This window comes from Rhineura floridana, chromosome 7 (genome assembly GCF_030035675.1).
Source record: "Rhineura floridana isolate rRhiFlo1 chromosome 7, rRhiFlo1.hap2, whole genome shotgun sequence".
NCBI classification, from domain to species: Eukaryota; Metazoa; Chordata; class Lepidosauria; order Squamata; family Rhineuridae; genus Rhineura; species Rhineura floridana.
The window spans coordinates 103,184,363-103,199,023 of record NC_084486.1 but is presented as its reverse complement, the minus strand read 5'-3'; the positions used below and the strand labels follow the sequence as shown (position 1 = coordinate 103,199,023).

The 14,661-nt window shown below is 43.5% G+C and overlaps 1 protein-coding gene across 1 annotated transcript in view; it reads right to left on the bottom strand.

Annotated features, from left to right (window-relative positions):
* Window positions 1-1,048: 1,048 nt before the first annotated feature.
* Window positions 1,049-14,661, bottom strand: part of CLSTN2 (calsyntenin 2) — a 786,289-nt gene continuing 772,676 nt past the window's right edge. Inside the window, exons 16-18 of the mRNA XM_061636759.1 lie at window positions 6,909-7,032; window positions 6,061-6,245; window positions 1,049-1,503 (exon numbers count right to left, since the gene is read on the bottom strand). Coding sequence (XP_061492743.1) covers window positions 1,306-1,503; window positions 6,061-6,245; window positions 6,909-7,032 — 507 coding nt within the window. The 3' untranslated portion in view covers window positions 1,049-1,305. The remainder of the gene's footprint in view (window positions 1,504-6,060; window positions 6,246-6,908; window positions 7,033-14,661) is intronic.

The window sequence follows — 14,661 nt, the reverse complement described above, 5'->3', positions numbered from 1 at the left end:
AAACCACAGAGATACAGCAATGTCTTTTCAACATTTAGAATAAAGCAGCTATGGAAAAAAAACCCCATGCTATCCTGTATAAACTACATTTTTTTTCAAACTCTACTAGTTGTTTTTGCTTTAAAGCTCTTTGATTAATCATCTTGTATTTTCCAAACAATCCTTTACTTCAACAAAAAAAGATATGAAAGCCAGTTTGTGGTTCATATGGGAGACCTTTCAGCTGTGTTGCATTGTTTGCTTGGTTCCCAATATATTTTGGTAGTAAACAGAATATACCAGACACCAGTTCTAGCCGCAATAATAAAAAGTCAGGGACTTTTTTTCTAACATGCATAAGGGAAAAATTTCCCTAGCCTACATATATTTAGATCCATACACTTGTCTAAATTCCAACCAAGCCCAGCTGCCATAATGCTGCCATAAGATACTTGAACAAAGTAATGATTTACATTGCAGGTTATTCAGAACAGATTTTCTATGAAGATCAGAAGCACAGGTCTTAGCTACAGTAACACTCCAGCTGAACCTGTATTTCACATGAGATAACATTGCTTAATCTGTGTGGCAAAGGGCACTGGAAATTCATTAAAGGCAAAGGTTTCAGTTTGTAGGATTTTACGTAGCATTATGTGAGTATGAATAGATGGGCTGGATAATTTCCCCCTGCCAGGTTTGAACAGTAGCAGTGAAATGGATTATCCATTCCTCTCTGTGTGTTGTGACACACACACACACTAGTTAAAATAATCCGAATCCCTCTACAGAACGCAATTAACAACAAAGCAGAAAAGTGGAAATGAGAGCAAATGAATTTTGCCCTTTGTAACAAGTAGCACCTACATTTCTTTCAGAACATATGTTTTTGAACCAGACAGAGTAAACTGAAACCCAAAAGAGGGGTTTTGTCTACATGGACTCTAAGAATTCACTCTTAAAAGCAAGCTGAACTGTATCCTCTATAGACTGGTGAACAGAATTTTTGCATATTCATATTTAGAAGATAATGGAGTTTCGTGGAAATGGAGAAGTGGAAAGTAATAGATGCTGTGAGGTTGGTGTTATTAGGTGAGACGTAAATGGTTGTACCCTGTGCTTTGCCAGGTGCCATTACCCACACAATAACTATCTGGAGCAATTTGATACTACATCAAATTCAAGCAATGCAGTTCTCTCATCTGTAGTCAATAGGGAGTTAAATCCTGCCAATTAATTCATAGATCCAAGATGGGGTTGATGCAATAGGATTGACTCAGAAATACACAGTATTGGTGTATACAAAAGGAGCAAGAGAATTAAGGGTTTCTAGTAGGGTAGTGTTGAATCATCCCACTCCAGTTGATCTTGCCTGGATGCATTTTGTTTGTCTCCTTTATTCCCAATGGCTTCTTCCTCTTCCTCCTCCTCCTCACTCTCTTCTGACTCAGCACTGGTTGAATCTTCATCTTCTACTTCCTCTTCCTCCTCACTTTCTTCTTCTATACGACAAGGTTGTTCATATTTCTATATTGTGTAGAAACACAAAAGGAGTTGCTTTAAGAGAAAAATACATTTTACTTCTACAGGCTAAAAAGATAATGGGAGAAGAAGCTTCCTGGTATTAAAAGCAAGATGAAGTACTAAGCAGTTAGGATTCTGCTATCAAATGCTTCAATACACAACCATAATTTGACAGCAACTAAAACCCTACTGGGAGTATGCTGGAGTGTAAGGGAGACAGATCTATCATATAAGTGAAAGTGATGCGCATTGTAAAAGGGAGAAAGCTAAGGGATGCAGCTACAAAACAAAGGTAATTGAGGTGTCATTCAATCACATATGACCTGAAGCCTTGTCTAAAATAGCATGGTCAGCTTAAATAATTAATTATAGAAAGCAATTCTGCTGAATAATATCCACCAATACCTGACTGACAGAGAACTTCTAATAATTCCCCTCCTGGCTCTCCCAATATAATAGGTCTTCATCTTAAAAGAAATATCAAACTATAAGTACAGTAAGTATAAGATGGTCTTCTAGGAGGTTCCTTTAATTAACATTGATGAAAAAGAACTGTATATTGATGAATACTTTCACTGACAATAATAGCTTCTCTGTCCCTCTAAGTAGGGGCCAAACCAGATACAATGGAGCTTGCATTTATGTGTCCACTCTGTTCACATATAAAGTGGAAGTAGAGGTCTGACTCGGACACTAAAAGACGTACATGGGAGAGGGGTAATGAGCACTCCCCCCCTTGTGACTTACATCCTTCACAGTTGAATGTTCAAGGTGCTTTTCTCCCTTCCCAGCTGAGACCAGAAATGGGCCAGGATAGGTTGGAAAAAAATTGCCTGAAACAGGGAGTATTACATAGGGGGAAAGGGAGAACATACACTCCACCCCATTTTATAGGAGAATGGAGCAGTCACATGAAAAAAAACACAACTCCACCAGTTCAATTTGGACTTCAGTCTTGAAATACAAAAATATGTACATAATTGCTCTTTGTTATTATTGTTAATTTTATGTTTTTAATGGAACAAACTACAAATAAACTTTTTTTAACATCTTGAAATACAGGCAAAGATGGTTTCAGAAACTGTATTTCATCCACTTGAACTTTTCAGTGATGACTACTGATACGTCAGGAACGTTTCAGCCTTCAGGTATGTGGGTGCTTGTTAGCTAGATTTAGTTCATGGAACAGCCTAATTCCATCCTGTTGCAGTCATAGTTCTGTTCCATCCCATGTTGCACAGACTTTTTTTTTTAAAAAAGAACACATAAAAAGTTCACATTTAAACTGTATGCATTATGTATGCACTTTTTTCATAAAACACATGTTAATGCTTTGCAATACATTTATCCATGAAACAGATGTTTTATCTGCATCTTTGATATAACATACATATTTTTGTGCACCAAAATTGCATTGTGAAATCAGGTGAAGTGTGTAGTCAACTGGAAGTTGCACTGTGATCCACAAGCAGGTTTGGGAGGACTGGATTGAGTCGGTCCACTGTAAAAATGTGGACCAAAAAAAACATCTGCCCAAATTCCTAAACCTGGGTAACTAGAATTAAAACTTCAGCAATTCAGTGTTCAGATCACATACCATTATTTTTCCTAATTATTGAAACAGAATATCATCTCATGCTATTCCCATTCTGTTGGTACAGATCTGCGACCCCAACATAGCCATTTGCCCAGAAGTATCCAGTGAATAGCACATGGCTTTATCAGCAATTTCAAAACATTTTTTTTCATCGAAACACACAATCAGGAGCTGTTGGTGAACAAACTTTTCTGAGCCAGCTGGTCTGTGGGAAAAAGTCAGGATAGTTTCAGACCAAGCTATCATCCCAGAATGCCAGGGTAAACAAAAGTAACACAAACCAATTGCACCTATAATAGGGATGGAAAGAGCTGTCAGTTTCGGTTCTCTCATATTTTCATTTTTCTAATCTGAAATTCAGTTGCAGCTGAGGGTTGAAATAAGACATGGACACAGCAAGCTGTGTTGAACAAAGGGCCACTTTATTAAACTATAACAAACCCCTTTAACTAACCTGCAGAGGAGAAACATAGGTGCGGGAACTCTCTATAAGCAGGCGGTTGCTATAGTTGTTATATAGTTATAGTTATATTATATTTTATATATTATATTAGTTATGATAGTTTCTATGAGCACATGGGTGAAGTTAAACATATTCCAAATAAATAAAATATATCAATAATTGCATTTGCAGCCGAGGGTTGAAATAATACATGGATTCAGTAAACTGGGTTAAACAAAGCAACAAATCACCTCCAAAAGTGCCTAAGGGGGCCACCTAGCTGTCCTTATCTACTTCCCTTCCTGCACCTTACCGCACAAGTGACCAGACAGCCTAAACCCACTCTGGGAATTAACCTTATCGAATTAGCCAAATTAGCAGAAACAACTTATTAACCACGACACCCCCCTAACCTGATTTCCTCCCACCACCACAGTGTGGAGTAGGCAAAAAACCTGCCTGCCAACAAGGGTGGGAAGGATAAAAATTCCTACTTGGCCCCAAAGCAACCCAGATCACACCATAGCAACGGGAGGGTGGGGTGAGCATCACGTGGCAAGAGGAGGACAGAGGGGGTGGCGTGGGCTTAAATAAGCCCTCACGCTGTGTCCCCCTACAGCACACCATGTGTGCACTTATGTTCACTGATCTATTCATTTTTATGCACACTTTCTCCTAACGTATTCATTTTTGTAAACATTGTTTGGTTGGCAGACTGCATCACAAAATTCAAATAAGTGCAGATTTCAAAGAATGGATGTGTTTCAGTTCTCATATTGTTTTGGAAATTGTGAATTTGAAAGATGTGGCTTGAAATGCGAACTGAACTGAAATTCTTGCCAGTCCCTAATCCATAATACATATATTATGGACTTAAGTAAAGCATATATTGTGATGATGATAATGATTTATTAGATTTATTAATTGCTTGATATCCGACTTACAACAATGTTAAAACAAGAACAAATATATCATACTATAAAAACAAAACTATAAAACAACAAGACCCCACATGGCAGCATACTAACAACAGACAACATCATCTCAGTCTATCAAATGCCTGGGAAAAGGTAAATCTTTACCTGACACCACAAAGATGTCAATGAAGGTGCCAGGCAGACCTCACTGGGGAGCCACAACTGAAAAGGCCCTCACTCTTGTCACCACCCTTCCCTCAGAGAGGCAGATGGAGAAGAGCCTCAGGAGAAAATGGCCCGGGTAGGTTCATATCAGGAGAGGCATTCCAGATGATATTGGGTCCTGAGCCGTATATACATATATAAGTATATGCAGTAGGAATTTGAGGGACCTCCGTAAATATGGAGCTTAGTCTGGAGAATCCAAACCTAGTGTTAAGGAAGCTACAGATCTGCAAGTGAAGATTCTAACTACTTCAACTACTACTACAATTTAACAAGAGCTCCAATCAACAAAGGGGAGAGTCTGTATTTTAATATGAGCAATTAAATGGTGGATTTTGTTCAGATGCATCTTGGTGCCCTTTCCAGTGTCAGTGTTAGTGGTGTGGAAACTGCTGCCATGCAGTTGCTTCCCATGCAGCTTAGTAATATTGGAGTTCCATGATCATGTGGAATGAACTCCTACTTCAGCTCCTTTCCAAACACCTGTGGAACTTTAGAACTGGAGCAAACCTGTACCCAGAACATGGGATTCTCCCACATAATTTTGGCATTCCAACAGTAGTCAGCATGGAAAGGAATCAACCACGGCAGCTATTATGCTGTTCAAGATAATATTGGAAGCACTTTTTAGGCATACTTGCACCTTCTCTCTGATTGTGGTAGATTAACTACTTAGGTTAATATGGAGAGGGTAGGAAATTGGAGAGTCAAACCTTCTTCATATATATTTCTATTATCTTAGGATTTTCAAAGAACTCACTAGCCTTTTTCAGAAGTTCCTCAACACTGATGCTGAGTAGAGGATTGGCACACCCACCATCCTGGTCTCCTGACCTCTACGTGTATTGCAGAAGATCTAAAAGAAATGCCCATGTTTGTAAAGGCGCTCCACGCTATCTGGAACTCTGATTGTGCAGGGTTTCAGATTGCATGGTGTGCCTATCCACATATAGCTGTACACATATAGGTGCCTTTTTTCCACACCATCTATGCAGGGGTTATTCTAAGATTTTTTTCCCCTATGCACAAGCAGCCAGCACACTGCCCACCCCCAAACAAGTCAAGTAATTAGTCCCATAATGTATTATTAATATAAGGTAATAAAGATTTGAGACTAACCAGTGTTTATCTTCATTTTCTATTTCTTTTTATCTTTTCTCATCTACTTCTTTTTTAAGAAACAACCTAGCTCCCTATTAAATCCCATATGCTCACCTGCACAAAAATCTATTTCACACTGCACATTTTTGACACTGCACAAAATGTGTCTAGCTGCACATTAGAATAAACCTTGTATCTACATGAGTCACCATTAAAAATGCAAAAACGAACAAACAAAAAACCATGATTGTATAGGGCATCATGGTTTTCCTAGTTACCTCCATCGGATTGACAGTGATGGTCAGAGCTGAATCATCCCAGTCCATTTCATTTTCTTTACTACTTTCATTTTCCTTTGAGCTGTGTTGGTAAACTGATTGGATTCTGTATACCCCCAAAGCTATGATGAAGACCAGGATACTGACACAGATTATTATGACTATAGTAGCCACACTTGGAAGAACTGAAATGAAACAAAAATGGAGTCATTTAACATATCTTTCCTATACCATATTTATACAGACATATATGCATACATTCTTGTCTTTCTGTTTGCTGAATGGATATCCAGCTGTACATGGAAAGGCACAACACAATGATATTACATTCATTATCAGAATATAACAGTTTTAAAATTCTTACTGTGATTTTTTTACCTCCCATTGCTGTTAGCCATGGCAACTAGCAAAAACAATCACATTTCCCTTCAGGTAGTTCCATAGTACCGAGTTGGTGAAAAATAATACAATTTCATCTGCAAGGGAGGTTACACATTTGAGCTGCCTTTTGCACATGGAACCTCCTCTCAGCATGCCTACATAGTGTGAACTCTCTCTCTCTCTCTCACACACACACACACACAGACACACACACGACTTGGAGAACTAAAAAAAGGCAAGTGAGTCTGTTAGTGGCTATTGCTCACATTAGCTTCATGTGCAGAATGTACAGAAGAGGTAAACCCCTGAATGATAATACCTGGGACAAGAACAAGGGGAGGCCATCATCATTGCACCCTGTTTGTGAGAGCCCAGTGACATTTGGCTACTCTAAGGATCAGAATGATTGACTAGATAGATTTTAGTCAGATCTAGCAAGGCAGTTATCTTCTTCATAAAGGTAATACCTGAGCCATGGATATGGTTTATGCTTTCCCCTGGGTGATGGACAGATTGGAGAAACTGTGGCTGTATTACCATGTGATTTACATATTCCATAGTATTAGAGTTGGAGTTGTGTAGAATATTAACCTAGAAAAAAAAGAGGATTAATATCACAGATGAATAAGTAAGGCATTTTGCATGACTCTGTCTAAAATTCTGGTAGAAGTGTTAACAATCAGACGTTTGAACAGTTTACTTCCTCTGGGTAAATTCAGGGCTTGATAAGAAGATTGGGCCCAACATGTGGCAAAAAATAGTTTTGGTGGCATAAACATTTTAAAAGTAGTAAATAAAGTAGTGTTACTTTATTGGGGAAGGCCCATAGCTCAGCGGTAGAACATCTGCTTTGCATGCAAAAGATCCCAGGTTCACTCCCCAGCATCTCCAGGTAGGGCTGGGAGAGACTCCTGCCTGAAGCCCTGGAGAGCTGCTACCAGTGTTGACAATACAGAGTTAGATGGACCAATGGTCTGACTCAGTATAAAGCAGCTTCTTAAGTTTCTATGTTATGGCATCATGTCTGTCAGAAGCAAAGAGGTGGTATGACCTGGTCCAACTCCTCTGCACAATCTTACATTCTTGTAAATTTACAAGTCGTGTAAAATATTCTGCTTCCAGCGGAAGGCTTATCTACAGTCTTGCACCCAGAGCAATATTTGATAATAGCATGCTATCAGTTTTTTATTTCCTGTTCTTTTCATGACCAACAAGAGAAACAACAACCTGGGCAATATTCTAGTTCTTTGTCGATTTTAAAAGAGCAACGAATCTTGTCCCACAGTCAGCCTAAATGACAATTCTCTTTACTTTGAACTATTCGGTTTTTTAACATTGAAATCCTATCCTTCCTACACACCAGAGTTTGAGTATACCTGATATTACACCCATTATATGACAGCAAAACCCACAATTAGAGTGGCTGCAATCCAAACCCCATTTACCTAGGAGTAAGTGCTACTGAATTCAATGGCACTTTCTTCCTCAGTAGATATGATAAGGTTTGCAGCCATAGATGGCTTTGTGATGGGCCATTTGCCATTTCATTAACTTTGAAAAAGAACACACCTGGAAGGCAATGAAATGTCAGCTAATGGCTAAGACATGTATGTCTATTGTGTGCTACGTAATAAATACATTAAAATACATATATTTTGACATCATTGAACAATGAAACGGAACACAAATAAACCACTTGCAGCAGAACAGAAAATAGCACATGAAAGTGCAATTGATTATCGGAATGAAGTAAGGCATGTTTGTACAACCCTGCAAAACCCTCCACTAAGATGAAAAATAAGAAGAGATAAACAATAAATGGAGAAAGGCAAATAGTAGCTCATCCTTCACTTTATGTGTGATTATTAACTCCTCCAACTTTCTTTGTTATTGAGGTAGTCTTCAGGATTCTCAACATTTTGGGTGCTGATCTCATATAATGACTTACACACTTAGTAGGAAACAACAGGATGACTTTCCCATCTTAGGAAGAGGGAATAGTCTAATTCTTCGTAAAAGGAAAGGGAACAGGGTCAGGGACAAAATATTGCCGTTTGGAGTGGTCCTGTTCAGATTCCATCCATCCATCCTGGCCAACCCAGCTGGATACAGACTCAGACTCATGTGTGTTTTTCTCCATTACGTTTAATGTGGAATGTCAGCTTGGAGTGTTTCATAAATCACCTTACAGTTTACACAGGATTCTGCATCCCTACACAGCAGTACAAAGCATGGCTACTCAAGCTAAGACATTGTTGCAGCAATTAGATATGCTTCTCCAGACCCCTCTAGAAAGTTTAGGGTGAGTTCTCTCTGTTTGCATGAGGAAAGTGTCTCTGAACTAACAAGCTGGCACTCCTATGAACCAGGTGATGAATGGGTGTTATTTGCGCCCATCTATGGATCACCTGGTGCATCCTTGGTGATGGGGGTGAAGACAGATGAGGCACCTCCTCTTCGGACATTGCCTCTGGTCCAGCCTCTGATTGCCCTTCCGCTAGCGGAGGTGACAGCAGCGGCAGGAGTGATGTGGGAAGGTGAAGGGGAGGAACAGGGGCTGGCTCACTGTCCAACAGCATTGATTCTTCAGGAGGAACTGGGACTGAGGGGGCTGTGCTGCCACTGTCTAAAGAGCCCAAACCTACTCCTGTTGCAATCCACTGGTTGCCTCTCCTGGGTCCCAGTTCTCTTCTCCTTCCAGATCACTCCAAGAACACTCTGCAGGGCCCCTGACACCATCTATGCCCTGGTAGCACTGGTGTTCTGGAATGCAGTCCCTGCTGAAATGTAAGTGGCTCCATCTGTACTGGCATTCCGATGGTATTTGAAAATGTGCCTGTTTATACAGACATTCCCTTGATTTCTTGACCAGAGTCTCGTGTTTATAACTGATGCAATTGTAATGGTGCTGTTTTATTGTGTATATTAATTATACTGTATTTATATTTTAATGTTTGTAGAATTTGGTTTATATACTTTGTAAACCACTTCAAAGCCTGTTTTGGCATTAAGCAGTTGTTTGTTTGATTGATTGATTAACAACAATTGCTGTTGTAATCGCTGTTTTTTAATGACGTTATTTGTTATTTAATTTTTGTAAATTGTATTGTTTTATTGATGTATTTCTATATTTGTGTTTTTCTTGTAAGCCACCTTGAGGGCCTTTCGGCCATAAGGCGGGGTATAAATAAACTATAATAATAATAATAATGCTTGCTCCTTTGGGGTGCTGTCTCTCAAGACAGCTGAAGTCCTTGGTAAGTGCTACAAGGACTGGGACCCCCTGCCTGACCCTGGCTCCAGAGAGAGGCTGCAGTTAATCTTGCAGCCTCTTGCAGCAGCTGATGGCTGGGTCAGGAGGCATAAAAGCCCAGCTGCCCTTGGGAAGCGGGTCTGCCGCTGGCGGGGTCACCACTGAAGGGGCAACACCAAAGGAGATTGCCCCTTGGGGATCCCCTTAGGGAGTCCTGAGGGTGAGGGCACTACCCCCCTTCTATTATTTTCCTTTTTTGTTTATTTTAATTTTCTGTTAAACCAATCTAGAGGAGATTGGTGGTGGGGAGGGCGTGAGGTGCATCTGTAGTTCCTGCACAGGGTGAGAGCCTGTGCAGTGAACTGAATGGTAGGAGAAAGTCGCCAGATGCCTTCAGAGTGAGAGTCTGTAACTGGCAGAAGGCTGGCCCTCCCTGGGTGTGAGACAGGAGGGGGAGTATATGGGACCTGTGTGAAAAAGTTAGAATGGGCATGACTGTTCCCAATTCTCGCAGAGGTCTTCTGGGATAATTGGCTCCATCTGGCTTTGTTGGTGGGGCTTGTGTTGGGTCCATATCAGCTGTTTAGGGGCTCATCCAGACGGAGCGGGATAATCCAGGTTTTCCATACCCGCTCTGTCAGCTGAGAGTCCTCACTTGCCCCTTTTCCCACTCCTTTCCCGCTTTTTGCTGATATTAAAAACACGCTTTTTTACCGGCCGCACATGCAGCCCGAACATGCGGCATCTTCTCGCTTTTTTCCTATCCATGCCCACGACACATCCAATTCGTTGGGAAAATATGACGTCTGCTCCCCTCTCCCCTTCCACTGCTATCAGTTCTGCGCATGCATGCTTGAACGCGGAAGCGCGAAAGTTTGAATTTCCTGTGGGCGCAATGGAGTTAGCGGAGGTGAGGGGGCTCCTGTTTGCATAAGCTGGCGGTCATGGCCCAAACCGAATTTGGAGGACAGGCCACGAGTCCTCCCGTAGCCTGTGGGGCCCTGGGCAAAATCATAGGTGGCTGATGAAAGGGCAGCGGGCAGCACAAAGAACCCACTCAGGCAGGGGATTCGCACCTCCCCCCTAAAAGCCGTGAGCACGCCTGCTTCACAGCTAATGAGCCGGAATCGGGCAGCACAAGGAATTCACTCAGGGGATTCAAACCTCCCGCCAAAGTACCTCACACAAACCCGATTCACAGCTGATGAGCAGAGAGGGGGGAAGCTGTCCAGCCACTCATCTGGGGATGGGGGATGCCCCAAGAGCGGGAAGCGGCTTACGAGGCTGCACAGCTACAAAGGAGAAAAACACACCACAGCCCACCCAGCTTCTCATCTCACACAAACAACACCTATGGTTACAGTGTCCCCCACTCTACAACACCATGTCTGCTTGGCAAGTCTTGCAGAACTGCACATTCGTGGTAAACCAGAATAGTTATTCCATTTGGCAAGCGAGTTCTTGGATATTTCCTGTTTCAGCTTGCCAAACACTCCCTGTGGTTAAAGTTAGCCATAAGTCAGGATCGCAGCTAATTCCGTTGCTATGGGCGAAAGGCTATAGCTCTGTGACAGAGCACCTATAGCAGCATATCTGCTTGGCAAGTCTCGCAGAAATGCGCATTCGTGGTAAAGCAGAAAAGTTACTCCATTTAGCAAGAAGCTTCTTGGATATTTCCCTTTTTGGCTTGCCAAACACTCCCTGTGGTTAAAGTTAGCCATAAGTCAGGATTGCAGCTAATTCCGTTGCTATGGGTGAAAGGCTATAGCTCTGTGACAGAGCACCTATAGCAGCATATCTGCTTGGCAAGTCTCGCAGAAATGCGCATTCGTGGTAAACCAGAATAGTTACTCCATTTAGCAAGCGGCTTCTTGGATATTTCCCTTTTTGGCTTGCCAAACACTCCCTCTGGTTACAGTTAGCCATAAGTCAGGATTGCAGCTAATTCCGTTGCTATGGGTGAAAGGCTATAGCTCTGTGACAGAGCACCTATAGCAGCATATCTGCTTGGCAAGTCTCGCAGAAATGCGCATTCGTGGTAAACCAGAATAGTTACTCCATTTAGCAAGTGGCTTCTTGGATATTTCCCTTTTCGGCTTGACAAACACTCCCTATTGCAGCCATTTATAGGCCCCAGCAAGTACATCATAATTGGGGCGCAAAAGTGATTTGTGTTTCCCCTTCCAGTTTTCCCTTCCTTCTGCTGCTTTCACAAATATGCTTTCTTGCATTTCTGCAATCACGTTAATCCAAAACGGTTAAACAGCCCTGTTACACTCCTTTTTATATACACGAACGTCTCAATTCCCATATACTTTGGAAAGTAATGCAGCAGCGGTTCCCTTCACATGTGACTTCCTGCTTCTGCGCAAACCTGCATTTCCGCACCTGCGCAGTATATCCAACAGCACTGATTGCCCACGTTTTCCCGGGCGACGTTTCCACACAAGCGCAAACGTGCAAAGGACGGGATTGGCTGGAAAAGAGGAGGGGGACTGGGGAACCGCCCCAGGACCGCCCATGCAACAGCGTCATCTCTTAAATCCACAGTATTGCGTCCGAGCGGCCGAAGGAACTACGGATGATTCACGCTTTTAAAAAGTGTATAGCATTTTCCGCGGTTGTGCGAAAGCGGATTTAACCGCGCGAAAACGCGCTTTTACACTCGGCGTCATCAGGACGACCGAAAAATAATGACCACAAAGCGGTCATGTCACACATTTTGCAGTCGTCTGGATGAGCCCTAGGAGGAGTCTTAGTACGGAGGAACATGGGTGATGCAACCCCAATTTCAGTGATCATGGGTAGAGGGAAATATAGCCATGGGGATGTGGTGAATTACCATAGATGAGGGCAAGGCTATCTGCGCCTTGTTCCTTGCTGCTGCCCCTCTCATGGATGGGTTCCGCATTGCTCATCTGCTGTGCCCACTGGCCTGTGTGTGTTGTTGTTTAATGCCAGATCGGTACACAATAAGACCACTCTCATCCACGATTTGATTGTGTATGAAGGTGCTGATTTGGTGTGCATTACTGAGACCTGGGTGGGTGAGCTGGGAAGAGTTGATCTGACCCAGCTTTGCCCACCTGGATACTCAATGCAACACCAGCACAGGCTGCAGGAACAGAAGGGAGGAGTTGCTGTGGTCTACAGAACTTCCATCTCTGTCACCAGGAAACCACTTTGTCTTGGAGCTGGCTGTGAGGGTCTGCACCTGGTGTCGGGCCAAGGAGACAGGAACTATGGTTGCTGCTGGTATACCATCCACCGTGCTGCCCAGCAGCTTCTCTGACTGAGCTGGTGGAGGCCATCTCGGTTGTGGTGTTGGAGGAGCCCAGAACAATAGTGCTGGGTGACTTCAATGTCCATGCTGAGGCTGCCTCTAGTGTTCTGGCTCGGGACTTCATGGGCTCCATGACGACCATGAGGCTGTCTCAAGTTGTTACTGGCCCAACGCATAAGGCAGGACACACCCTTGACTTGGTTTTTGCTCCAGATGGAGGAAGGGGTGGTCTGGATATGGGGGTGGTGGATGTCACCCAATTTTCATGGTCAGATCACTTCCTGGTGAAGTTCAGACTTATGGCTCCGATCCTTCCCTGCAGGGGTGGTGGACAGATTAAGATGGTCCGCCCCGGAGCCTAATGGAATCCACTGGATTCCTGAATGCCCTGGGGGAGTTCCCAGTAGATAGAGCAAGTGACCCTGTTGAAGCCCTTGTCACACTGTGGAACAGTGAGGCACATCGGGCTCTTGACACCGTTGCCCCCCAGCGCCCTCTCCAGCATTGTGGAGCCCGGTCTGCACCTTAGTACACCAGTGAGCTAAGGGCAATGAAACAGGCTGGACGATGGCTAGAGCGCAAGTGGCGAAAGATGTGCTGTGAGGCTGATCGGGCACGAGTAAAACATCACAACCGTGCCTACTGTGTGGCGGTGAGGGCAGTGAAGAAGGCCCACTTCTCTGCCTCCATCGCATCCTCAAGTAGCCGTCCGGTGGAGCTTTTCCATATTGTCAGTAGTCTGTTGACATCAACTCCAGGAAATGGAGTTTTAGACCCTTCGGAGGCCCACTGTGAATTGTTTGCAAGGCACTTTGAGGGTAAAGTCGCTCGCCTCCGTAGCAGTCTTGATGCCCCCTCCACATTTACTGTAGTCCCCAATGAGGTGTCCACTGCAAAGTATGCTGCAACTTCTTGGGAACGGTTTCAGTTGATGCGGCCTGATGACGTGGACAAGGTGCTTGCGATGATGCGGCCAGCAACGTTTCTTCTCGACCCTTGCCCTTCTTGGCTTATCAAAGCTTGCCAAGGGGGTTTGACTGAGTGGATCCAGAGTGTGGTCAACGCATCATTGCAGGAGGGAGTGGTTCCGAGTGCCTTAAAGGAGGCGGTGATCTGACCACTCCTGAAAAAGCCCACCCTGGACCCATTGGTTTGTGTCAACTACTGACCAGTTGCAAATACCCCCTTTTTAGGGAAGGTGATTGAGAGGGTTGTGGCACAGCAACTGCAAGTACTCTTGGATGAAACAGATTACTTTGACCCATCCCAGTCTGGGTTCAGGCCTGGTTATGGGACTGAATCAGTCTTGGTTGCCCTGATGGATGACCTTTATCAGGAGAAGGACAGGCGGAGTGCGACCCCGTTATTCTTACTTGATCTCTCAGCGGGTTTTGATACCATTGACCATGGTATCCTTCTGGGCTGACTTGGTGAGCTGGGTATTGGAGGAACTGTTTTACAGTGGTTCCGATCCTATCTCCAAGGTCGCTCTCAGAGAATAGCATTGGGTGACTGTCTTTCGGCCCCCTGGCAGTTGTGCTGTGGGGTGTCCCCCATGCAGTCTATATGAAGCCCTTGGGAGCAGTCATCAGGAGCTTTGGGGCGAGGTGTCAGCAGTATGCTGATGACACTGAGCTCTACTTCTCCATAACATCTGAATCAGGAGAGGCCGTGCAAGCCCTGG